This window comes from Eptesicus fuscus, chromosome 5, assembly GCF_027574615.1.
Source record: "Eptesicus fuscus isolate TK198812 chromosome 5, DD_ASM_mEF_20220401, whole genome shotgun sequence".
Taxonomy (NCBI): domain Eukaryota; kingdom Metazoa; phylum Chordata; class Mammalia; order Chiroptera; family Vespertilionidae; genus Eptesicus; species Eptesicus fuscus.
In genome coordinates, this window is record NC_072477.1 from 2,351,728 (window position 1) to 2,376,384 (window position 24,657).

Sequence of the window (24,657 nt, forward strand, 5' to 3'; positions counted from 1 at the left end):
ATCAACCTTGAGCAAATAATAGTACAAAATCGACGAGGCTTCTGCCGCGGTCGTGGAAACGGTCCAGGAATGAGTGAAACCTGGGAAAGCGAGCAGCAGCAGCAGAGAGCGTGTTTCCCAGAGAAAGGTGCCTTGGCCGTGCGCCCCCGTTGTCACCCCGAGCACTGACGTGGTGACAGCCTGGGCCCGGATGGGACGAAGCCAGCATGTGACCCCGAGCTGTCCCTGGGCTTTGCCCTGCCTGGCGCACCACCTGGCACATAGTGGGTGCTCAGTAAGTACCCGGTGACTCAGTGGACGCATGGCGAGATGGACACGGAGGTGACACTTGGGCGCCAGCTGCCTCCTGTCCGATGGGCCTTGGAGCCCTGGCTTTCTGGTGTTGGGCACTTTCACTCTTGGCTGGGGCTGAGCCCCTCCTGTCATCAGAGCACCCCTGAGGGGCATCTCCTGGGCCAGAGGCTCCCGAGGCCGGGCGTGCAGCAGAGCCCACGGCAGGAGGATCACAGAACTCATTGTCTCAGCGGGAGTGCCACTCCCAGGGAGGCCGACCTGACCACCGCCAGCCCCGCCAGCCCTCTAGGCGCCCTGACCTGCTCCACCTAATGTTCCACTTTATTTATGGGCCCAGTTGCCTACCATCTGCCCACAGCGTCCGCAAGAACAGGAGCTCCGTACATGCTGTTCACGGCACAGCGTGACGCTCAGCAAATATTTGCTGGATGAATGGACAGATGTCCCGAAGAGTCCCAGCTCTGGGCTTCCTCGCTGTGGGACCACAGGCGCAACACGTGTCTCCCCGAGCCTCACTGTTCTGTCCGCCGAATGGGACGGTCAGGCTAACTGGACGGACCGGCGGGGCCGGTTGGAGAAAGCACCCCACAGGCTCGGCTGGGAGAGGCATCCCGTGAGCCGGTTACGAGAAGGCAGGATGCATCCATTCCCTCTGGTAGCCAGTCCACCGGCATGCGGCCGGAGGCTTCACAGGAGGAGAAGGGTGAGTACCACCTGAGCGGAACGGGTGGGTGTGGGAGAGAAGGGGGAGCAAGCAGAGCATCCGGTGGGGTGGCGGGTGGCCTGAGCGGAAGCGGAGGCGGCTATGCAGAGGGTGCCCCTTGCGGACTCGCGTGAAGAGCAGGCCTAGCTTCCCGCCCAGAGCAGAGCGGCGCTCTGGAGGGGCTGGCGGGCTGGGACACGGGGCTTGCTGCTCAGTCTCCCTGTCAGCACAGACACCGAGCCCTCACCACGACGGGCACTGGGCACTGGGGACACGGAGCCCAGGCTGCAGTCCGAGGGACACCTACCGCAGATGAGTTGCCTGGGTCGCCCTCCAGCTAACACCTGCGGCAGCTGTCACGGGTCTCCAGTGAGGCCTGCAGCCTCCTGTGGCCACAGGCCGGGCACCTCCCAGCTCCCGCCCCTCCTGCCTCAGCCTGCTGCTCTGGCAACATACCTCATTGCAGCTCACTGTCCATGCCACCTGCCCACCCCCGGGCCTTTGCACGTGCCGTTCCCTCTACTTGGTAGAGTCTCCCTCTGCCCCACCCCAACTTTCCCCCCTCTTTTTTTGTTTCTCAGAATGAAGGTATGGCTGTGGAGTAGGAATTCAGCAGAAAAATATTTAAGATGTGCAGTAGACGCCTTTTGAATAAAGTTAGTTTAAAAGGAAGATGGATAAATGTCTACAGCTTGGACTCAATTTCTATTTGAAAGACAACCAGTACTTCAGATATTTATTAAATCACAGCACTCCTCTGCTGCCAGGGGGAGGGATCACTGCCAGCCGGGGGCGGGGGTGTCTACTCCCAGGTTTGAAGGCAGGGAGGGCAGGACGGGAGCCTGGGCCCAGCAGTGCCGCCTGGTGGGCGTGCTTGGAGCTCACGAGGAGGCGGAGCGGTGCCGGGGTCCCTGTGGTCGCAGCCCCGAGGAGGCGTTGTCAGCCCTGGCCCCGGGGTCTGCGCAGACTGCACCCCTCCTTACGTGCCGGTGGGGTTAGCGATCTTCCCCATGAAGAGCATGGTAGGGGTGAGGTTCTCCGCAATCATCAGCAGGAAGGGTCTGTTCAGCTTGAAGGTTAGCGGCCTCTCCATGGGCAGCGTCTGCATGCCCGAGGCCGCGGCCCCCTCCGCGCCCTTCTCGTCAATCTTCAGCTTGGCCTTGTGCGTCGCCTGTGGGGACGGGAAGCAAGGTCAGTGCTGACTCGGAGACCCAGGTGAGCCAAGGACAGCGGGAGGCTCAGAGAGGGAGAGGCTCAGAGAGGGGGAGGCTCAGAGAGGGAGAGCACCGCCGGTGCTGCCTCCCGGACTCCCGCTGTCACCTGCCAGCACTAAAGGGCACTCAGCGAGGAGGTGCAGCGTGAGGGCCACGAAGCTGGGGGAGCATCCCTGTGGGGCCGGTGGGGGTGGAGGGGTGCTGTCCTTCCTGGGGGTTACGGGGAAGCCAGTGCTGTGGTGGCAGACAGTGTCTTTGAGCCTCAGCTCCCCGAGGCCTCTGGCCCCTCACCCTCCTTCCGCCCGCCCGGTGGCTGGCTGCTGGGTGGTTACGAGGGAGCCAGATGCCGGGCCGGCTGTTGCAGATCCATCCCAGTACCGTCAGCATCTGCACCAGGCGGACCACACTGGGAAAGGGACGGGCTTCTGTGAAACGCTGACACATGTCATTCCATTTCACAGAAGCCGGACAGCTCTCGGCAGGCCAGAGCCGTGCCCACACAGGCTCAGCCGAGGGCTCCCAGCTGCGGAGGACACCGCGCTCGGCTCCGGGAGGCCTGCAGGCCGGGTGGCTGGCTGCGACCCTTTCTGAGACGTCTGCGCAGGGAAGTTGAAGGTGAGAAGATTCTATTCACTCCTTTTCTTCCTCTTGCAAACTGGAAGGTAACTCTGAGGTGGAGCTGGTCGCCAGCTCAGCGTGGCGACTCGGATGCCTCCCCGATGGACCTGACCTTCACACTCAGCACCAGCAGTCCCCGCCCCCCAGCCTTTGGCCATGGGCTCCCCCTCCCGGAAGCTCCTCCCCACCCCTCTTCTGCGTGCTGAAATCTTTCCCCCCTCAATTCCCTTTTAACCTAATAGGAGGATTGCTAGATAAAATATAGGCATCCAGTTATGTTTTATTTTTAGATAAACGATGGAGTTTTTGTGTAAGTACATCCATGCACTATCTGGGACATACTTACACTAAAAAAAAAAATCGTCACTTATCTGAAATTTGAACTTACCTGGGCGCCCTGTATTTCATCTGCTAAATCTGGGGACCCTACCCCAAGAGTGCCTCTCTGCTTGCCCCTGACAGGCAGGTGCTCCGCCTGCTGGAGGCCACAGGCCCTTTGCTCATCTCTTATCATGCAGACCATGTGCACGACCTTCTCCCAACAGGCCGGTGATGCCCGTGAGTGGGGTCCGGCTCAGACCTAGACCCGTTCCAAGGCCTCATCCGTGTTCTGGACCTTGACCAAGTGTTCGCTGCACTGAATTGACTTCCCAAACAGCACCGGGAATGGGGTCTCATTTCACAGCCTGAAGCATGAGGCCGGGGAGGGTCCTGATTCCCCCGGGAGCACATGGCTGGAGGGGCAGGGCTGGAGTCGAACTCGGCCTGACTGTGGGTGGCGTTCTGGCTTGTTCGGCAGCTGGGATGGGGGCTCCGTGAAGGCTCCCGGTGCCTAGGGGGCGATGGCCAGGCCAGGCAGGCTTACCTCACCCACTTTCAGGCTTCGATTAGGGACTATCCTGGTGAGATCGCCATGCTCCTGGAAGATTTTGGTGATGCCCAGGTAGGAGAGAGTCTTCTTCAGGTCGTAGGTGCCCGTGATGGAGAACCTGGGCAAGGACACGTCCACCACCCTAGGGGTGCGAAGTGACAGCGTGAGCGCAGGCCCCAGGGTCGGTGGGGAGCGAGACATTCCTCCCAGACGTGGAAGTTCAGGCTGTTTCTTTATCCACAGAATGAAGAGGGTTTCTCAGCCCTTCACATGCCCCAGCCCCGAGCTGGTCCGACCCAGCAGGCCTGACACCAGCTGCAGCGAGGCCTGAGCTCCCAGCAGGTGGAACCGGTCACAGCCACTTGGAGCTCCTGCGCTCACTCTCTAAGCCACCGTGCGAACATGGCGATGCCCATGGTACCCACGGGCAGGGAGGCGCCCGGCAGTCAGTGGCCAGCGCATGCTCATCCCTAGCCCTGGAGTTAGCAGCTGCACATCCTCCGAGGGCGGGACCTGGGTGGCCTCTCTGCCTGTGGGCCTTGGATTCCTGTCCTCTGGCCCTGAACCCTGTTTCTGCTTGCCTCTCCCAGAACCCAGGCCCGCCTTTGTCTCCTTCCTCTCCCGCACCCTCCATAGATGGTGTCGACTTGACCATTCTCAGGAGCAGAGCCCCTGCTGTAATACCCCCGTCCTCAAAAACAAAAACCTCTCTGTTGGGGCCTGGCTGGTGTGGCTCAGCTGGTTGAGCATCATCTCATATACCAAGGGGTTGCTGGTTTGATTCCCAGTTGGGGCACATGCCCAGGCTGCAGGTTCAGTCCCCAGGCAGGGGTGCAGCAGGAGGCAGCCAATTGATGTTTCTCTCTTGCATCAATGTTTCTCTCTCTCTCTCTCTCTCTCTCTCTCTCTCTCTCTCTCTCTCTCTCAATAAAAAACCAAAACATATTGAAAAAGAAAACATCTCCGTTGGCTCTGAGTCACCTCTCCGGCTCCAGGGCCACATCTTTTCTTTCATTCACAGCAGCAGTTGTACTTACCACTTCCTCCACTTCCTCCCATCGTTGCCCCAACCCCCTCTAATCGGGCGTGACCTCCACATGCTCCCCAAGCAGCTCTTTCCAGAGTCGCCGACCTCTGCCTGCCGGATCCAACAGCGAGCTCTCGGGGCCAGCACTAGACAGTTGATCCAGCTTTCCATCTTTTTAAAAAATATGTTTTTATTGATTCAGAGAGGGGAAGGGAGGGATAGGAACATCAATGATGAGAGAGAACCATTGATCGTCTGCCTCCTGCAGGCCCCACACTGGGGATCAAGCCCATAACCTGGGCATGTGCCCTGACGGGGAACATAACCCTGACTTCCTGGTTCATAGGTCAACGCTCAACCACTGGGCCATGCTGGCCGGGCCATCTTTCCATCTCGAAGCATTCCAACCCAAGCCCACGCCCTCCAGCTCTCTCCTCCCTTCAGCAGCCGCTCCCCTCTCGCCCTTGGCTGCCTCCACCTTGTCACCTGTCGCATTGCTGTGATGCTCAAGTCTCAGCCTTGGTCTTCTCTTTTCTCTCTTTTCTCCTTCCCTGGGGATCTCATGCCTTGTCATTGCTTTAAATGCCAGAGACAGGCTCAGTGACTCCCAAACTTACCTCCCACCCATCCAGTCATTCAAGTATTTATTCAGCGCCTGCGTGTACCAGCTGCTGTTCCCATGAGAGGCACATCTCTGAGAGGCACGGGCCACAACCCATGCAGACAGGTGATAAAGTCAGCAGAGGAAAAAGGAGACATATGTTCTACTATTTGTAATACTTTAAACAATGAAATAATATTTTTTAAAAAGAGCCAACGTGGCATAGATGCATAGACAGGCAGTCTGCATATAAGAAGGCAGTGTGCGATAGGAAAAGGACACAGATCGACTCACGGGAGCCAGAATGCTGGAGTAAAGGGCAGGTGTGGGCACCTGCATGGAGGCAGAGGAGGCCAGTTGGTTTTGTTGCTTTTCTGGTGAAAAGAAGAGCGGCCAGAGGGTTCTGAACAGAGAAGTAGCGCGGTCTGGCTGAGGGTTAAAGGGTCATTTTGTCTGCTCTGTTAGGAATATCCTCTTGACGGTGAAGGGAGGGCCCAGAGGTGATGCTGGGAGACCAGTGGAAGATGCTCGGGTCATGGCAGTGGTGGGAAGGATCAGACTTCAGACATATTTCAGATGGGGCTGTCGGGGTCCCTGGCAGACTGAATGAGGGGCTGGGGGCAGAAAGTGGTCAGGGAGGACCCCATGGTTTTAAACATGAGCAACTAAGAGGATGGAGTCACCACTGGGGGAGACGGAAGCTGGAGGAGGTTCCCTAGGGGAGATGGGGATGTTCCTTCTGGGCACGTTGGGACTGAGACGTCTCAGGCATCCAGGGAGGTCCTGGGTGAGCAGACGGATGTGTGACCCTGGAGACAGGGATAGGGTGAGAGCCCAGCCAACCTGGGAGAGAAGAAGTAAAGAGAGCAGGCGGAAAACAAAAAGGAGGGAGAGGAGGAGGAAAGGGAGGAGGACGGAAGAAGCCGCACACACCAGAGCCCCTTTACCTCCGCACGATTAACTTCTTCCATCTGTCAAAAGTGTCCAGCTCCAAGGCCTCCTCCACCCGCCGCATGTTGCCCTTGTCGGGAAGAACGAAGATGGCCGTGATGTTGTTAAAGTAGGGCATCTCCAGGACGGTGCAGCCGAGCTGCTCGTCGTAGCCGACTGCATACATGCCCCCGTGGAACATCATGGGCACCTTCACGGGCCGGTTTTCTTCCAAAAAGAAATCTTCCTCTTTAGTTGCTTTTGGGTCAAACTCGTGTAGCCACCTGGCTTCAGATTGAAGGAGGACAAAGCGGTGTGAGTGTCCTGAGGGAGAAGTGACTGGACCCAGCTAAGCACTGGTCTCTGTCCTCATGCTGAAGTTCAAGGAACGGGTTTGGAGGCTCTGGAATATCAGGACATAGCTCCAGGAATCCCTGTCCTCATGACATGCCCTCAAGACTTCTGGTGAGGTGGGCTGGGAGTTCATTACCCGTTCCCACAGAAGCCAGGCCTGGGGCTGCTGAGCCAAGAGGAGAGCGTCCGGCAGCCCTAAGCCCAGGTACTCCTGAGGGTGAGAAAGGCTGTGCACTGTGTCTAGCAAAGGGGACTAGAGTATACTGAGTGGGGTGATCTGGGTCTGAAGTGAGTGAAAATGCCCAGCTTAATGCTAAGTCAGCCCTGGGGTTGCTGCTCTCACATGGGACTCCCAGAGCTGGGTGTTTGGACCCTCCTTTTCTACCCTGAGGAGTCTTTGATGCTGTTGGGCATAAACCCAGACCTGGGTCTTTTCACTGCCTTCAAAGACCCACCGTTCAAATTCTCACTCTACTGTTCTAGATGGATAACCTTGGGCAGGTGTCTTACTGTCCCTGGGCTTCAGTGTCCTTATACGGAAAGGGAATATTGATGGGGACCTCCTAGGGCTGCTGTGAGCCTGGCAAAAGGCAGCACAGCGTAGTGACTATGTGTAGTAAGTGTTGAGTGAATGCTAGTCATCATCTGCATCATCACCACCAAGGGTCTTGTAATCTAGGGGATGTAGGGACTAAGGGAATTTCCAGATTTCCCTTTCTTCCTCTGCTTTGGGAAGACTGAGATTTCAGTCTGCCATTATCACTCCCCTTCCTCCTATCCCCTCCCCCGCTGCTGCCACTCGTCTCCCTGTGGATTTCGGGAGAATTAAACTTCCATATTCAGAACCATGCTGCTGACAACCCAGCAGTAATCTTGTGTGGCCTGAGGACTGTTGGCCTCTGATTCTTAACTATGTTGGCCAACCTTTGTGTGAGCGTGTAGGTGTGTATGGTGGAAGGAATGATGCTTGGATTTAGGAATATTCTTCCACCTTCCTTTTCAGTCTTTCACCCTAAGACTTGAGAATCTACAGGATTTGATAGGAGATCAAAGCCACCACCAAAGTGGTCATCATCACCATCATCAACAACACCATCCCCATCCCGGGCGTCTACTTAGAATGATGGAAAGTGCACATCTCTTGGGCCAAGAAAAGTGGGTTTGAGTTCTCACCTCCGTTGACTGGCTTTGTAACTGAGTAAGTTGATTAATGTCTCTCTAAACTCCACTTACCTTTTCTAAGAAATGAGGAAAAGAATGTCACTGCAACCTCTGTAACCAGTGTTGTGTTAGGATAATCAGAAATGAGAAAATGCACACGTGGAGAGTAATTTAGACTTCACAGAGTTCATTGCGCATACATTTTTGCTTCGAATACCAATGACTGCCCTATGAGTTAGCGGGGTACTCATGTTGCAGATAGGAAAAGTGAGCCTTTGAGAGATTAATTACTTATGAACTCAAGGTCACAGAGCAAGCAAGTGGCCAACCCTGGTTTTTAATCTAAGTCTACTGGTCATGCTCTCTTTTCCATGCCACACTGTCCCAAGGCTTACCTCGAAAGAAAATACAGTTGGCAAGAAGCATCACAGTGCCAGGATCTATATTCTTGATCAGGTTATTGATTTTCCCATGGGTTTGCTTACTGACATAGTCATTGATCTGCTTCTGAGCATTTTCAACGTTCTCGAAGTTGGTGGGGACGCTGTCTGCATTGTACAGGTCCTTGGCCTCTGCCATGAACCTCTTCTCTGGCCGCAGCCTCTGGTCCAGGAACAAGGTGTTCTCCAGGCTCAGCTGGAGGCCCTCGGTCTTCTGGTTCAGCCTCTGGATAAGGTAATGGAAACCCCCATGAAGGTCTTTCTCCGGCATTTTCCTGAAGTTGAGGCCCAGCTTTATCTCATCCAGTGTGGAGTTCTGGGCACCCAGACACAGCATGGCGAAGGCGGTGGAGATGCTCATGGGGGAGAAGAAGATGTTCTTGCTGGGGCCATTGGAGGCCATTTTCTTGTACAGCTTGAAGCCGAAGCCCACGTTCCGCCTGGCGAGCTCCTGGGCTGCCCTCCTGCCCTGCTGCTCTTGGGCTCGGCTCACGGCGCCATGATTCTTTGGGGAAAAGTTGGGCTTCAGAAGACCTTCTACAGCGAGGAAGCCAGCCAGCAGCAGGCCCAGGCCCAGCGTGAAGTTCATTTTCCTTGGAGATTGTCCTGTGGAGGAGCAGACCTGAGGTTAGTGGGAAAAGGAACAAAAGAGCCCACTGCCCCAATCTTACCCCCGAGGAAGACAGTGAGAGAAGCAATGCAGTGCATCGTGCGTGCTGTGCGCAGCGGTTTATAAGTGCGTTGGCGTCCATTCTAGCATTTAACCCAGACCGTCACCCTGGACAAGAAAGAATTGTCCTCCTTCATAACTGAGAGGCCTGACCAGAGGAAATAGCTCTTGTTTGTTTCCCCATCTGCCCCCTCTACTCCACTGGATGACAAGAAGAAAACACCACAATGTGGCCACATGACCAGGTGAGGCCATCATAGTACTTCACCCCCTGCCACACTGATTGGTAAAGAAATGTGAGTGCTTCCCAAATCAGATCAATCAATGTCTCCCCCTGGGAATGTACAGGCACCTTAACTCTGAGGGTCTGGCTTAATGACACAGCCCTGGAGCCTAATGTGGCCCTGGCTTCCATGTGTAGAAGGAGAGAAAAGAGAGAGAGAAATGGGGAGAAATACTTGGTGACATCTTTGGAGTTCCTGGATCAAGCTTTACCTAGACCAACAACCTCTAATTTTCCAAGTTATGAGCCAATAAATTTCCTTTTGAGGGTTGGCTGCTATGAGTTGGATTTTTTCCCTTACAACCAAAAGAGTATTGACTAATTTGTAGAAGTCCAGCCCTTGGTCTGGGATCCCCTGGTCTGTAAGTGGGGACTATGCACTACAGAACTTAGGTCTCTATCAGACCTCCTTCCCTGTATTATTCCTGGGAAGAGAAGGGGCAGCGTGATGAAGAGGACAAGTCCTGGTGGCTGCAGGACTGCTGCTCCTTTCACTATCCCTCAGCATGGACATCTCCCCACAGGGCTGTGAGCTTTTGGAGGACATGCTTTTCATGTTTTATTTTCCCTTCATCTCAATCTCTCATGCTGCATAGAGCTGCTAAAAGTACGGCCATCCCCAAAGCTTGCTGATTTCTCCAGTTGGCCATGCTGCTATCAGTGATCTTTATACCAACGTGTACGTCAGCTAACGGCGGATTTCTTTGCATGGTCCTCTGTTCTCTCTATGTTTTCTTTCCTGAAATTTACATCTTCCTGGATCTGAGCTGGTGGAAAGAGCGAAGGCCATCTGTGTGGTGTTGGCGTGGGCTCCCAAGAAGCAGAACTGAGATGAGGAGTCAAGCGTGAGTTGCCTATTGAGCGTGTGCTCTTAGGAGGAGCTCCTTGGGAAGCGAGGGAAGCAGGTCAGGCAAGGGAAGGAGCCAGGAGGATGTGGCTGGCTACAGGTAACATCTTGCCTTGACCTGATCCACAGGGGGCAGGCCCTGGAGCCAAAGCACCTGGTGGCATTGCGCCCATGAGGCAAGGGTTCTGGCTTTTCAGAGGGGATCCGTCCGTCAGTGGCTGTGGTCTGCCCCGGGGTGCAAGGGCTGGGGTGTCACTTGCTATCAGACAAGGGCAGTTTTCTGGAGTGGGGAGGGCAACAGTGAGCTGTCAGCGGCCCAGCTCACAGCACCACAGCCTAGGGGAATGGGCCCAGCACCGGCAGGTCCCCCAGAGCTAAGTGGAGGGGCCTCTTTCTATTGACTGAATGGGAAAGCACCATTTCCCCAAGTGGGTTGTGCCCCAAGCCCTCTACGCCGGGTACTGTGGATGGAGCCATCATCAGAGCAAAATGGGTCTTCAAGAGGCTCGTGGGGGAGTAAGAGCATGCTAGTGCATATACCCCTCGTGTCCCACCCCCTCCCGCAGGCAGCCCAGCGCCCCGGGACAGAGGGCCGTCCCCAGCACCGAAGGGGCTCTGGTTGGGTAACTGCAACTCCCCTCTAGGGACTGGTCAAGAGCTGGCCCGGATGCAGTCAGCCCCAGTGAGTTCCACCCTGACAGCGGGTCGGGGAGGGCGGGCGATGGGAGTGACCAGGGAGGGTGAATTCCAGGCTCCTGGCTGACATGTTAGGACGCTGCCCTGTTCCATCCTCTGGTGTCCTGGGAAGGGAGGTGTGGACACCAGGGGCTTCCATAGCCAGGTGCCTGACGAGAGAAGTGACCCTGGGACAGAGCCAGAATGTAAAGAGGGTGCACACCAGGACCCCCGGAGCCCCTGCCTCTAGCTTCCAGTGACGCTGGTGAGAGTTACGTGGTCAGTTACGCGAAGCCAAAAGCATCCTGACAAATACAAGTATAAATATGTCTTTATTGACTTTTAGAGAGAGAGAAGTGGGGGGGGGGGGGGGAGAGAGAGAGGAGAGAGAGAGAAAGAGAGAGAAGAGAGAGAAACATCAATCAATTGCCTCCCACATGCACCCTGACCAGGGATCAAACCCACAACCCGGGCATGTGCCCTGACCAGGAATCAAACCAGTGACCTTTCAGTGCATTGGACGATGCCCAACCCATGGAGCCACTTGGTATATGTGCCAAGAAGCCAGGAGTCCCGGCCCTGCCCGTATCCTGTTGCCGTGTGACACTGCGGGGAGAACTCCTTCCCACCCGGCCCCCGCGCCTGGGGCTGCCTGAGCACCCTCCTCTCCCGGTGACACGTATTTTCCAGTAAAATTAAAACTAGCTGCTGATAAACAAAGGCCCGGAGATGGTCTGGAAGCAGATGAGAGAGGAGAAGATTAGTAGCCCCAGGGTGTTCCAGATCGGAACAGAACGTGGGAAAGGGGACGGTCAGTCTCAGGTGAGTGGGCCGGCTGGGGAGGAGTCGGCTGGGTTGGTAACAGGAGCTTCACGTTCGCGGGGTGATGGCCCTCCGTGGGCACCCCTTCCCAGAGCCCAGGGGTGGCGGGGATCAGACATCCGTGAGGAGCTCAGGAGACGCCCTCGGGGGGCTCACCAGCCAGGTGGGGCGAAGCCGCGGAGCCCCTGCCAGGCCCGGCCTGGAGCCGGGAGGAAACTGCCAGGAGCTCCATCCAGGAGCACTTTCTGGCGCAGACACCCACACGGTTACAGCGGTGCCCAGGCAGGACCCCCAGACATTTTCCTGCCCCCCCACCCCCCCACCGAGTTTCAGGAACAGGAGCTGACTATGGAAGTCAGAGCCTGCCCGTTGGTCTTCTCCGGCTTAGGGTCTGGAGGGTGGCAGCCAGCCTCCTTGCCTTCCAGAGCTTCAGAACTGTCATCTCCTAGATGGCGGGGGGGGGGGGGGGGGCGGGGGTGGGGGGGGGGGGGGAGCGGTGACTTTGGCCTCCTCCCCACTCGCTGCTGCTCCTCAGCTCCCAGCCCTGGGACACAGTGCACCTGCCAGGTCTCAGCTGCCCCCACCTCTGAGCATTGGATCTGAGCACAGGCCTGCCAGGCCCCCGAGTGCCCACAGCCTGGCCTTCCCATCCGTCATCACAGGCCCTACACTGACCCAGACTTGTCAGGTGGGTACCAGTCCCAGATGCCTGAGGCTCGTTTTGTTTATCCCATCAATTAAAATAGCTGGGCGGCTGGTTATTTCCCAATACAGGGATAGCCTCCCAAGTTGGGCAACTCTCTCTTGGTTTTTATTTTGGAGTGCGTGTGGGTGGGGGTGGGGGGGGACTGTCTCTAGATAAAATAAGTAAACAAAATGAAGAAGCAAACACGGAACCGAGCCCGTGGGCACGCAGGGGCAGGACCGCAGCTCTCCCTCTCCCTCCGGCCCGTGCTCCTCCCCGGAACCCGGGGGAATGGCTTCCTTCTCTTCCGGAAAGAAAAGAGCAGGGACTCGGAGGCACGCCTCCTGCGACAGCTCAGCACGGCGGCCGCAGCAAACCGGAGCCGGGGCGAGCTCGCGGCCCCCGTCTGCACAGGAGGGGCTGGCCCCCCGGGGGCTCCCACGTCCCTTCCCACACCACCCTGATGGGCTTAGCCATTGGGACCTGCCCGTCAGCACCGAAGGGTGGGGACAGTGACATCTGCGGTGTTAGGAAGCACTTTCAGCACGGAGCAGACTGACTCACCTCGAGGTGGGGACGGGTGAGGAGCGATAAGCCAAAGAACTCATCCACGGACACGCACAGCCATGGACACGGCAATGGGACAGTGCGCTCCGCAGCCTCTCTCCCCGCCGGGAGACGGACGGGGGAAAGTTTACGTGTGTCCGACCTCACAAGCCAGTGAGACTGCGAGTTCCAGGATCCTTCAGACCAGTTCCCATCCCGTGAGCCTCGTGAGCCGTCGGCCAGCTGGAGTGCCGCTCACTGCCGGCCCTTTCCTGCCCCGGCTGGACGTAGGCATCCGGCCCCGAGGGAGCCCAGGCCTCCGTCCTTCCCGGAGTTCCCGGAGGGTACAGCCCGTGGACGAACTAACTGCCTTTGCCCTAGTGACGCCCGGGCCTTCCTGGCGACTGCACTGGCCTCGCGGAGACCAGCGTGAAGCCCTGGGCTCGAGGCCCCCGGCATGTCTGCTCCGCTATCCTAAGGCATCGACATCGTTTTAAGAGGAGGTCACTCTAGACACGTTAAGTGGTTATTGTTGACCTTTAAAATACTTTCACTGATTTCAGAGAGGAAGGGAGAGAGACATAGAAACATCAATGATGAGAGAGCGTCATCGGCCGGCTGCCTCCCGCGTACCCACGACTGGGGACCCAGCCCGCAACCTCCTGGTTCATAGGTGACGCTCAACCCCTGAGCCACGCCGGCCGGGCGGTTACTGTTTTGTAAAGCGAGTGCCAGCTGAGTGACGGGGAGCCCTGCCTTCCTAACTGTGGGAGGTGAGGGAAGACCCGGAACCAAACCTCCTGACCACCGCGGTGCACTTGTCCTCCCTCCTGCAGCCAGCACAGGACACACCACCTCACCTCGAGTCTGGCCCCGGAGGCCTCTGCCTTCCTTCTATTAAGAACTGTTCTGAGCCCTTGCTATTTTGGGCCGGGCACCGGGCCGTGGGCCAGGCCCGAGGACGTCTGTGCCGATGCTGCCGACCGACCTGCGGCCTTCGGAGCCCCAGCACGGCGCTCTCCTGAGAGGCAGCATCCCCACCAGCCCACCGGCCCCTCCAAACCCTCCCGCGAGGTCAGCTCTGTGCCTGGCCCGGGCCTCCTGCCCGCACGACACCCTAGGCCGAGGGCATACGTGGGTTTGGAAGGGCTGGTGAGCATCGACTTCAGGGCCACCTGTGCTCTAAAGGGGAAACCGAGTCCCAGGGAGGACAAAGGAGCGACCTGAGCGCACACCCAGCACGTTGCTAGATGGGAGCGGGAACTGAGCTTCCAGCAATTCTGTGCAAGGGCCAGCGACGAGCCCCCTTCCCAGGAGGAGTAACCCAGCCTCCACCTCAGGGAGCCGGACAGACCCGGGAAGCTCCCAGACAAGGCTGGTGTGGCCACAACCGGGGGCTGGGGGGCCGGGCAGACCTGATAGGAGGCCCCCTTGTCTCCCGAGACGGGCCGTTCCCCACAGCCACCAAGGACCGTCCCCTAGAGAAGCACTGGAGGGCGGCACCGGGAAACCAGGCGCCCGTGAAGATGAGGGGGCTTGCTTCCCAGGGTTGGGGCTCCCAGAACTCACAGGAGCCCGCCCGCTCTGGGCCTTCCCGCGGTCCGAGGCCCCGCCGGACGCGATGAGAGGCCCACGACCTCTTCACAGGGAAGGCAGACTCACCGTGCGTTCGGGGGACGTCCACGGAGCCAGCCGATGGGTGCTCGCCGCTGACCTCCCTGCCTACACGCCCATGGCCTCTGGAGGAGCAGAGCGAGGCCGGTGCCCGAGCCGGGTGGGCAGGGATGGAGCTGGGAGCAATGGCCACTCACCTCCTGGGACTTCTCCCTCCCCAGGCAGGGTGGCATTTAGACCACACCCGCTGGGTGGTGGCTTCCCTAATGAAGTCCATTCTTTTTTTTTTTTTTTTTTGCAATGACTGTTATTTCCCAATAATTACCTTAGCTCACCTGGGCTCTTCTGGGGAAGAGAACGCAAGAGGTGAATAGACAATTAAATACCAAGTCTCGTGAGGAGTAACAGCAATCAGAAATTCACATCAGCCCTGGCTGGTGTGGCTCGGCATCAGGCTGCAGACCGTAGGGTCCCAGGTTCGATTCGGGACAAGGGCACATACCTCGGTTGCAGGCTCCTCCCCAGCCCGGACCCTGGTCAGGGCGAGTGTGGGAGGCAACCAGTCAATGTGTTTCTTTCACATCGATGTTTCTCTCTGTCTCTCCCTCTCTCTTATGCTCTCTCTAAAATCAATGGAAAAATATTATCTGGTGAGGAGTAACAAAAAATTCACATTGAAGTTCAAAAAAAATGTCAAGTTGGTTTATGATTGCATATTTGTTGTTCTGGAGTAGTGAGGCTATGGTTGCCACACACACCGCTCCCCCCCCACACACACACTTTTCTGTTTTCTGAGTTGTCTTAAAGGAACAGGTATTACTTCAGAATCCATTTTTAAAAGATCCTATCTAATAAAAGAGTAATATGCAAATTGACCATCACTCCAACACACAAGCTGGCTGCCCCCATGTGGTCAAAGATGGCTGCCCCCATGTGGACACAAGATGGCCACCACAAGATGGCCAGCAGGGGAGGGAAGTTGTGGGTGATCAGGCCAGCAGGGGAGGGCAGTTGGGAGGGACCAGGCCTGCAAAGGGTGGGCAGTTGGGGGTGATCAAGCCTGCAGGGGAGGGCAGTTAGGGGTGACCAGGCAGGCAGAGGAGGAAAGTTGGGGGCAAATGGGCCTGCAGGGAAGGGCAGTTGGGGGGGACCCAGGCCTGCAGGGGAGAGCAGTTGGGGTGACCAGGCCTGCAGGGGAAGGCAGTTAGGGGTGACCAGACCAGCAGAGGAGGGAAGTTGGGGGGGACCAGGCCTGCAGGGGAGGGCAGTTGGGGTGACCAGGCCTGCAGGGGAAGGCAGTTAGGAGTGACCAGGCCTGCAGGGGAAGGCAGTTAGGGGTGACCAGGCCTGCAGGGGAGGGCAGTTAGGGGCAATCAGGCTGGCAGGGGAGCAGTTAGGCATCAATCAGGCTGTCAGGGGAGTGGTTAGGGGGTGATCAGGCTGGCAGGCAGAAGCAGTTAGGGGCAATCAGGAAGGCAGGCAGGTGAGCAGTTGGGAACCAGCAGTCCTGGATTGTGAGAGGGATGTCCGACTGCCCGTTTAGGCCCGATCCTACCAGGATCGGACATCCCTCAAGGGGTCCCAGATTAGAGATGGTGCAGGCTGGACTGAGGGACACACACCCCCGTGCACAAATTTCGTGCGCCGGGCCTCTAGTTGGAAATAAAATGGAGCTCTTGGCCTCGGGCGTGTCTGAGAGGAGCTTTCCAACCCCCGATCCTGGGATGGACGCGACGAACCCCTGCCCTCCTGGAGTCCTGCTCTCTCTGACGGACTCTAAGGAGCAAAGTACTAGCTCCCCTTCCCATGAGTCATGGCGCGTGGCAGTGACCACAGCACCAGAGCTGGTGCAGCTGCTGCTTCTCTCCGAGGCTGCTGTCATCCCAGCACGGGCATCCCTCCCCGGCATGGAGCCGGTGGCACAGGGGAAGCCGCCGGGAGAGAGAGGAGAGGCTCAGCCGCACCCACCTGCGCTCTCAGACCCACCAACCAGCCGTGGGGCCCAGGGCTGCCGGCATCGGGGAGAGCCACGGCAGGAGGCCGAGCCATCACCTTCCCTCCCCCTGGGAGGCAGGCCTGTCACCAGAACGCACCTCAGCAGGTGCACTAAGTGGCCAGATGCAGTGGGAAACCTCGCAGCCGGGCCCCTGTCACTGAGGGTGCACGTGGCCAGGCGCCCCTGACAGATGACAAGCTGAGGTGGTGGCAGCTGAGAGCCAGCCAGCAGACGCTGACCCAGAATCCGGGTCTGCGCCCTGGTTTGGAGGGGAAAACCCTGCCTGCTAATGACTGGGTGAGGCCTGCGAGTCTGCAGGTCACACCCGCGGCCCGGCCCTGGCACACTCAGTGGCAGGCACACTCCCAGGGGAGCTGTGCGGGAGGGGCGCATCCAGGGGAGGGGAGCATCCAGGAGAGGGGCTGCCCCTGGGGCCGGGACGGGCGGGGGGGGGGTGAGGGGGAGCTGCCCTGGGGAGGCCTGGGTGCAGACAGTGCCCAGAGCCCGGGGGGCCATGCAGAAGGTGCCACAGGTGGGCTGGAGCCGCCACCCCTGTCGGCCAAGAGCCCTCGAGTCTCGCCTCAGCCAGGGGAGCCCGCAGTGGGGAGCAGTGGGGAACAGTGGGACCAGAGGACTGGTCCCTCCCAGCGCCCAGCAGGGGCACAGCCTCGACCCGAGGCTGCCTGACCACCTGTAGCGGGAGGGCCCGAGGCCCGTGGATGAGGCCTGGTGTCCTGGAGGCTGGGGAGTGAGGGAGATTTTCCGGTCTGGGGACATTGCGGACAGCTGACGGCCAGGGCCGGGGCCACCAGGGGAGAGGCCGGCAGCCCTGCAGCGCGGCCGCGTGTAGGAGTGCGACGGGAGCTTCCAGTTTCACCCTGGCCTTGGTTCTCCAGGTGCTGGGCTGTGAGAGACCGAGGAACATGGGAATGACCGTGCCGTGTCCTGACTCTGGAGCCAGGGTGGGCTGGGCGCGCAGGGAGTTCGCAGACACGGCTGCGTTTGCTAAAGGCGGAGGCAGAGCTGTCTCTGGGAGAGAAGGGCATGCAAGAGGCACCTCATCCCACTGAAGCGTTGGGACAGCCTCCCAGGCGGGCATTCTTGGTCTGGGTTCTGAAGGGCGAGTAGGAGTTCTCTAGGTAAAAACTGAGGGCGCGAGGAGCACAGCACTGCAGCTGGAGAGCGCGCGGCCCATCGGACGCCTCTAGAGGGTGCCTGTGAGTGCAGCCCCTTCTGAAAAGGAACCCCCTGCCTCACGCAGCATCTCAGCCTGGGAGCACATTAGCACCATCTGGGAGCTTCAGAACCACCATTTCCTGCACGCCCTGCAGAGCGTCTGCCGCAGCTGGCTGGGCCGAAGGCTGGGTCGGGTGCTTGTGGGAACCGCTCCTGCGGGCAGATGAGCGTCCAGGGTTGAGAATATCTGCTCTCGAGCAGGCAGTCCCCGGAAGCCCTGGCCCCCTTGCACCGCCGGATGCAGGGAATTTCCCAGGGCTGTGGCAACGGAGACCCCGGCATCGGCATAGAAATAGATCCATTGATCGCGGGAACAGACTAGAGGCCCCGGGACAACCCCACCCAAGGAGAGCCACCTGCGGTCCAGCGGGGAAAGGCGGCCTCGCCTCTGGTGTGCGGGAAACACGGTGTCCACGGGGGGAAGTGACCCTTAACCCCAGCTCGCTCCACACACAAAAGTGAAGACATCACAGCCCCACATGTGGAAGGTCTGAGAATGAACATATGAAACTGCTGATATGCAATGGTGGTTTTTTTTTTGGCCTCAAAACTCACATGATCAAATCCATAAAGCTTCTAGAAGAAAATATAGGAGAATATCTCCAGGGCCTTAGATAGGCAAAGACTTCTTAAGTCCTAACCGCAAAAACATGGTAACTGAGCTTCAGTAAGAACTTCTGTTCACCCGCAGCCCCCAGCACGCCAAGGCCCGTCGCAGAGCGGGCTCGGCAGGCGTGTGAGGCGGGACGGGACCTGGTGGTCAACATTGCTGCCCAGGCTCTCCTCCCGAGAGCCGCCAGGGGGCCTCTGAGAGTGGTTCGCTTTTCACTTGGCCCGGAAACCCCCACAGCGTCATGCAAGTCGAGAGGATCACATCTCCGTGTTCACTTTAAGAACACCCGTGGAACTGCCCAGGCCACCAGGCAGGCGAGGCCGGAGAGCCGCCACGTGTCTGAAGGAGGTCCCTTTACGAAGCAGTGGGTGCCATTTTTAAAATCTGTTTTTAGTTACAGTTGTCAGTGGCTGGGCCCAGTTCAGCATCGGGCTAGTTGCAGCCCACCGGCCCACTGCACGTGGGGTCGGCATGGCTGTGGGCCGTCCATGTGGGCGGACTCCAGGGAGTCCCACCAGCCCAGAGTCACACACGTCCCCAAAGTCCCAAGAGCAGCCAGGGCACAAGAGAGCGAAGTTCTGTGTTCGGGGGATTAAATAAATTTCCCAAGTTCCTGGCCCTGCAGTGGCCACACCCACGCTGCCGTGGCCTGTGTTCTCAGGGGTGACTGGCAGCACGCACCTTGCCTTTGTCGCCCCACCTTACCGGGCATGCGTCTGTCTCCCCTTGGCCGGACCCCTGGTGAAGCTGCCCCAATGACACGCCCAGAATGGCTGCTTCCCCCCCTGCTCCTTTCCTGTTAGTAATAACGAGCGCACCACAGCGGCAGCGGTGTGACTGACTCTATTCCTCAGACTGTCCTCAGGGTTATTTTTTAACTGGAAGTTTGTACTCCTTAATCCCATCCCCCTTTTCTGTCCATCTCCCCGCCCCCTCCCCTTGGCAACCGTCAGTTTGTTCCCTGTATCTATGAGTTCGTTCCTGTGTGTTCATCTATTTTGGTCTTTAGCCCAGATTTAAGTGGAATCCTATGGCATTTGTCTCTCTGTCTGACTTCTTGCACTGAGCACAATACCCTCTCAGTCCATCTGTGTTGTCACAAATGGCAAGATTTCCTCCTTTTTGTGGCTGAGCAATATTCCGTTGTACCTCTGTACCACATCTTCTTTATCCTCTCATCCCCTGGTGGGCACCTAGGTCGCTTCCGTGTTTTGGCTATTGTACACGAGGCTGCGGTGAGCATAGGGCGAACTGTTGGTTTTGCTTTCTTTGGGTAGACATCCAGAAGCGGAATTGCGGGGTTGAATGGCAGTTCTAGTTTTAGTTTTCTGAGGCCCCTCCACCCTGTTGTCGGCAGCGGCTGTGCCAATCTGCATTCCCCCTGCAGTGCCTAAGGCTCCTTTTCTCCTCATCCTCGCCAGCACCTGCTGTTTGTTGTCTTTGGGGCAGCCATTCTCACAGGTGTGAGGTGGTGTCTCGTTGTGGCTTTTCACTTCCCCGATGACGGGACAGCTGTCATTAGAAAGGGTGGCAGGTGCCCGGTGTGGGGCAAGTGGAACTCTCGTACGCGGCTGGTGGGTGTGCAAGCTGGCACGCACACCCGGGAGTTCTTGGCAGGATCCGTGAAAGCTAAACCTCTGCTTACCCTTTGACCTCTGCATCGTACCCCGGAATGTAGGCCCAGAAATGAGTGCCAGGGGGTTCACAAAAGACAGGGGGTTCTCTGGGGTGTCCACAGCAGCTTTATGGGATCACCCCAAAGTGGAAACGACTCAAATGCCCATTGACAGGAAATGAAGAGAAGAAAGGGTTCAGCACCTCCCAGGTGGTCATTTCCACTTCCGAGGTGACCCCACAATTCTCTTTCAGGGGATCCCCGGTTAGCGCTCCTGACAAGGCACCCGGGGCCAGTGGCCAGAGGTGACGCTCTATGGGGCCAAGTCACGTTAGAGCAAATTAAACCGGACTTCCAGGAAGAAGGCAGAGGCGGAGTTGATGAAAACACAACTGTACTCACTAAATTAGCTCCAGTTAGAGCACCAGAATGACTTTCAAAGACAACTAACATTTCTAAAGCAGCCGCCACCAAGCCCCGAGGTCCCCCAAAGAGGGTTCAGTAAAGGATGTTGAAAGTCTTCCCATACAAAAATCTAAGCAAGTGAGGAAAAAAGAGGGAAACGTAAGGCGTGCACAGTTTGGAACGCATTCTTCAAGTAACAGAACGTCACTGCAGCCCAGATGGCATCTCAGAGCCACGGGGGAAAGGCAAACCATTCTGTAAATCTTACCGGGAAATACAAAGTAATTTTGAAAATGAAAGGTTAAATCTTTACATTTTAAAAAATTAAAACAAATATTGGAGGAGTGCCTTTTTACAATATTAGCGTAAGCAAGAGCTTCACACGCATGAGACACGCCAAAGCCAGGAGAATAACGGTGACTAAGCAGGTGGGTTGTTGTGATCTAACGTGTTGCACTCAGCGTAGACACAGCGAGGACCCATGACTAGCGGAAACGAGTGTGCGTGACGGCGGCTCCGTCCTTCCACTGAGCTCCTGCTCCTCGGCGATGCCCGCAGGCGCTCCTGGCGGGAGGTGGAGACGTGGGAAGCCGGCGGCCAGACTCTGCGTGGCCTCTCATCTCACTCCTTATCTGTTTCCTTCTCCGCCCTCGCCTCTGCCGAACCAAGCCCTGCTAGACACGTTATTACTAGGGACTTACGTTGGGAGATACTATGCATTTTTCACACCAACGTTGTGAGTTAGGTGCTGTTCGACCCATTCTACATGTGAGAAAACCGAGGCTCCTATAGCCAGCCAGACCCAGGAACCAGGAACCCGGCCTCTGGTTCCCAGTCCCGGTGCTGCGGACAGCTCTGGAAGCCATCACGGAATCAGTGGCACCGACTTTGGACCGTGACCTCGGAGCCCTGCCCAGCCTGGGGCAGCCCCACAACCAGGCCTGGGGAGGGGGCAGGATGTGTATGTGAGGGGGCACCTGGGCCGTGGTCATCTCCCCTAAAATACATGGACACACGCACAAACATACACACGCTCTCCGTGGATGGGCCTCCCTGCCCCGCCCGCCCCTCGGTGGGGGAGCCTTCTTCGGCCTCCCCAGGCCTTGCTGCTCCCAGCTTCCTGGCCCTTCTCTGTCCTGGTCCTCCTGCAGCCCCAGTTTTCAAGTGGGGTCCCCTAGTCTCCCCGCCCCACCAGCCTCATCTGCAAACTTGGCGGGCTTCTGCCCAGAATCTGCTGGGCCGGCCGCTCCGCCTCCACCTCTCCCGGGTCGGCCTGGCCCCACACCCAGAGCGCAGGGTGTCTGGGAGTTCCCTCCTCAGCCGGACAAGCTCGGGCCTGCCTTCCCTCCCCCGCCCCACCGCACTGCGCCAGGCTCACCCGAGCTCTGCCCATCCCTCCACTTGGCTCCAAGTCAAGCTCAGAGAGAAAGGGGGCACACTGCCCAGAATCGGGGTGATCCGCTGCCTTCCGTCTCCGCTCCCGCAGCCCCGCTCCCGCAGCCCGATGTCTGCGATGTCTGTGGGTAGAATCATCCCCCAGACTCCTTCCCTGGGGCAAGAGAGGAGGGTGTTGGGGCCCTGGCCCCGCTGTAGGGTACTAGCCACACACACCGATGTCCGTGGGGCCCATGCCCACTGCCCAGGTGCAGGCTGGGAGCGGGCACCCCTGCCCTCCCTGAGCTCTGGTCTGGAACACGGCCTGGGCCTGTGTTCTGGGGTCCCGACGTAGGTGACCCACAATGCACCAGGTGACCAGGGAAGCCAGCCCTCGCCCTGAGTCTCGGGTCACCCACTGGCTCACGGGACTGGGATGCGTTGGACCTAAGGTGGCCCCAGAGGGCCAATCGCTGGGAAGTCACGCTGTGAATCAACTCCACCTGAAGCGATCCAGACCCACGTCTGTGCTGAATGCCGCTCGGGCCAGGACTCAGGCCAGGACTCGGGCCGGTGTGGCCGCGGGAGAGCGGAGGGGACAGGAGCCGGGGGTCCAGCAACGGGAGGACAGCTGCAAGCTGTAACAAAGTCCCCAATGTAGTGTGTGTTGGTCTCTGGGATAAGGCCACACTCTGACTTCAGCCGTGTGCGCACACGGACACGCTCACGCACACGAGGACTGTGTCAAGTTGCTCTTACAGGTCTGCGGGGGGAGCTAGCGCAGCGCCCCCGACAGGTGAGGAGGCCGAGGTCCGCAGTGGGCAGTGCGCTGAGTGTTGCCTGGCCACGAAGGGGCTGTGCCTCCTCCGGAGGGGCCTTACTCTAGAAGAAGGGACGGATCGCAGAGGCGGGCGAGGACCGGATGGAGAAACGGACAGCTGGCTCGTGTCCAGAGCCCGCGGAGAGCCACGGCTGCGCCTGCGCGTGCCTCCAGACGGGCCGCCCGGTTCCTCCGGTCCGGCGGGCTCCACGCATCCACAGGAGCAGGAGGCGGAGCCGTTGCTGTGCCGCTCGCCTCCCTTCTCCTGTCCTCGGCCCTGCCAAGGTGGCCGGCAGCAGCCAGGTGCCCAGCGGGAGAAGTCCCCAGCCCTCCCTCCTGCGCACACAGGCCAGCGGAGGGATGGACGCGGAGCAGTGCTGGGACGGAGGCCTGGCCGAGCCTTGGGCTTCCCCGTGGAGGTGCTTCTTAGCTCCCAGGAAAGCCAGGAAGGTTCCTGGAAGGTTGAGGCTTCCCTGCTTCGTTCCAGTGGCCCCAGCACAGAGGCAGCTGGCGAAAGGGCGGCCCTCCCAAGGCCACGGGAAGCTGGGGGGCGGGCCCAGGTGAAAGGGGGCCCAGGAATCTCCTCCCAGGTGCGCACAGCTGGCCAGGAGGGACCCCAGGCCTCGCCCCGCAGGCTCACGGCTGCTTCCTGTCCCGCCTCCTCGCTGAGCCTCCGTGGGCTCCTCCGCACAATGTGACCTCCATCTCCCACCCGCCTGGACCCGCAGGAGCAAGAAGGACCCTCCCAGGTGTCGGACCCGCGGTGGGCGGGCAGGTGAGGAAGACAGAGAAGCAGAGGGTCCCACCTCTCCCGCATCCTGTCCACCCCCCACCCCTTCCTCCCGCAGCAGGGCCTGAGCGCTGGTCCTGCCCCAGTCCCCGGCCCGCTGGGCCGCCTCCCCCAGGCCACACGCCCCCTCTGTGCTTCCGTTTCCCTCTGTTCAGTGCGTGGTTCAGAGGGACCTGCTTGCCCGCGTCACCAAGTCCTTAGCGGGGCTGTCAGCGCCACGGGCAATCCGAAGGTGGCAGGTGAGGCCCATCGGTGACAACGATGCTGTGCCAGCAGACATGAGGAGACGCTGGTCCTGCTCACCGGTCGCTCACGTCCATCCTTCCACCCCCGGCATCTCGCGAGCCTGTGGGCCGGCTGGGCGAGTCCTTCCATCAAGGGGAATGGACAACGGAAGCCCGCGGGGCTGGTGGCCGGTAGCTGACCCGCTGCGCAGGGGAAGCTGCCCCCGAGGAACCGGGCGGGGCCTGAGCACCTTCGCAGGGACCAGGGGAGCAGCGGGCTGCCCGCCTGCCTCAGGCCCGGGACAGGGCCGAGCCCAGGGCCGGGAAGAGCCGTGCGGGAGGAAGTGCTGAGAGAGGGCCCGAGACCCAGCGGCCTTCCCCAACGGGCCCGGCCCAGCTGCAGGCCGCTACAGCTGGAGGGGGGGACCCGGCTCCCCTGCAGGCCCCCCAGGAATGTGGGCGGGAGCTCCCTCCAGCCAGCCTGGGACCCAGCACGCCTGCGGGACCCCGTGTGCGCCGTGCGCGGCCTCCCTCCCGCAGGGCATCCCCAGCGGCCGCCGCCTGTCCTCTCGCACCAGACGGCCGTTCCGGACGGTCTCTCCCGCCCAGGCAGCACGGAGGGCGGGCACTGTGGAGAGAGGGTGCATCGCTTGAGACTCACCCCCAGACGCACGTGACGGGCGTCAGACGCCTTTCACGGGGCCGGGGGAAGCGGTGGGGACCGGGATCTGATGGAGGACGGACCTCGGGGCCGGAAAGGCGACAAGGCGGGGGCGGGGGCGGGGGCGGGGGCCGCGCTGGAGTGGGCACATGGGGTCCACTCCCCAGCTGCACACCCGCCCCCCTTGCCTCCCCGCCCAGGCCCTTGTTTCCTCTTCCACCCAATGGGGAGCCGCTTGAGGAATCCGCCGGGAGGGGCCCTGGAGCGGGAGACCCAGGGGGTCGCTGGGCGCCGCCGCGCAGGCTGGTGCGTGAGGATGTGATTTCGCCGGTCCCTGCGGCCAGGCCAGCAGCTTTCAGGCCCTTCCTTTTAGGGGAGCATTTTTAAAAAGTTACAACGCGATCGGCTCGAAATCTGTGTGGTATAAGGATTAAAACCTACGCAACCGCCAGCGTGCTCCCTCAGGCTCGGGAACCCCAGAGCAGCGTGGCCGGGGGGACCCCGCGGCCCCTCCTCAGGGACCAGCGCATTGTCCTGGTGGCCCCTCGGGAGGCTCCCGCCGAGAAGG

General features: G+C 59.2%; 2 protein-coding genes across 3 annotated transcripts in view; one reads left to right on the forward strand and one right to left on the reverse strand.

The window, feature by feature from the left end:
• Window positions 1-1,718: 1,718 nt before the first annotated feature.
• LOC103302522 (serpin A12) lies at window positions 1,719-14,599 on the reverse strand. The gene is made up of 5 exons (XM_008159556.3): window positions 14,404-14,599; window positions 8,169-8,819; window positions 6,276-6,546; window positions 3,695-3,842; window positions 1,719-2,168 (listed from the first exon to the last, which is right to left on the reverse strand). Exons 2-5 carry the CDS (start codon window positions 8,800-8,802, stop codon window positions 1,977-1,979), a joined length of 1,245 nt encoding a protein of 414 aa, XP_008157778.2. The 5' UTR covers window positions 8,803-8,819; window positions 14,404-14,599; the 3' UTR covers window positions 1,719-1,976.
• Window positions 11,433-24,657, forward strand: part of LOC103302509 (kallistatin) — a 31,241-nt gene continuing 18,016 nt past the window's right edge. The window contains exons 1-2 of one of the 2 annotated variants that reach the window (XM_054715736.1): window positions 22,699-22,833; window positions 23,143-23,189. In XM_054715736.1, coding sequence (XP_054571711.1) covers window positions 22,775-22,833; window positions 23,143-23,189 — 106 coding nt within the window. In that variant the 5' untranslated portion in view covers window positions 22,699-22,774. Of the gene's footprint in view, window positions 11,511-22,698; window positions 22,834-23,142; window positions 23,190-24,657 lie in introns of those variants that run through there. The other variant, XM_054715737.1, reaches the window with a different exon arrangement.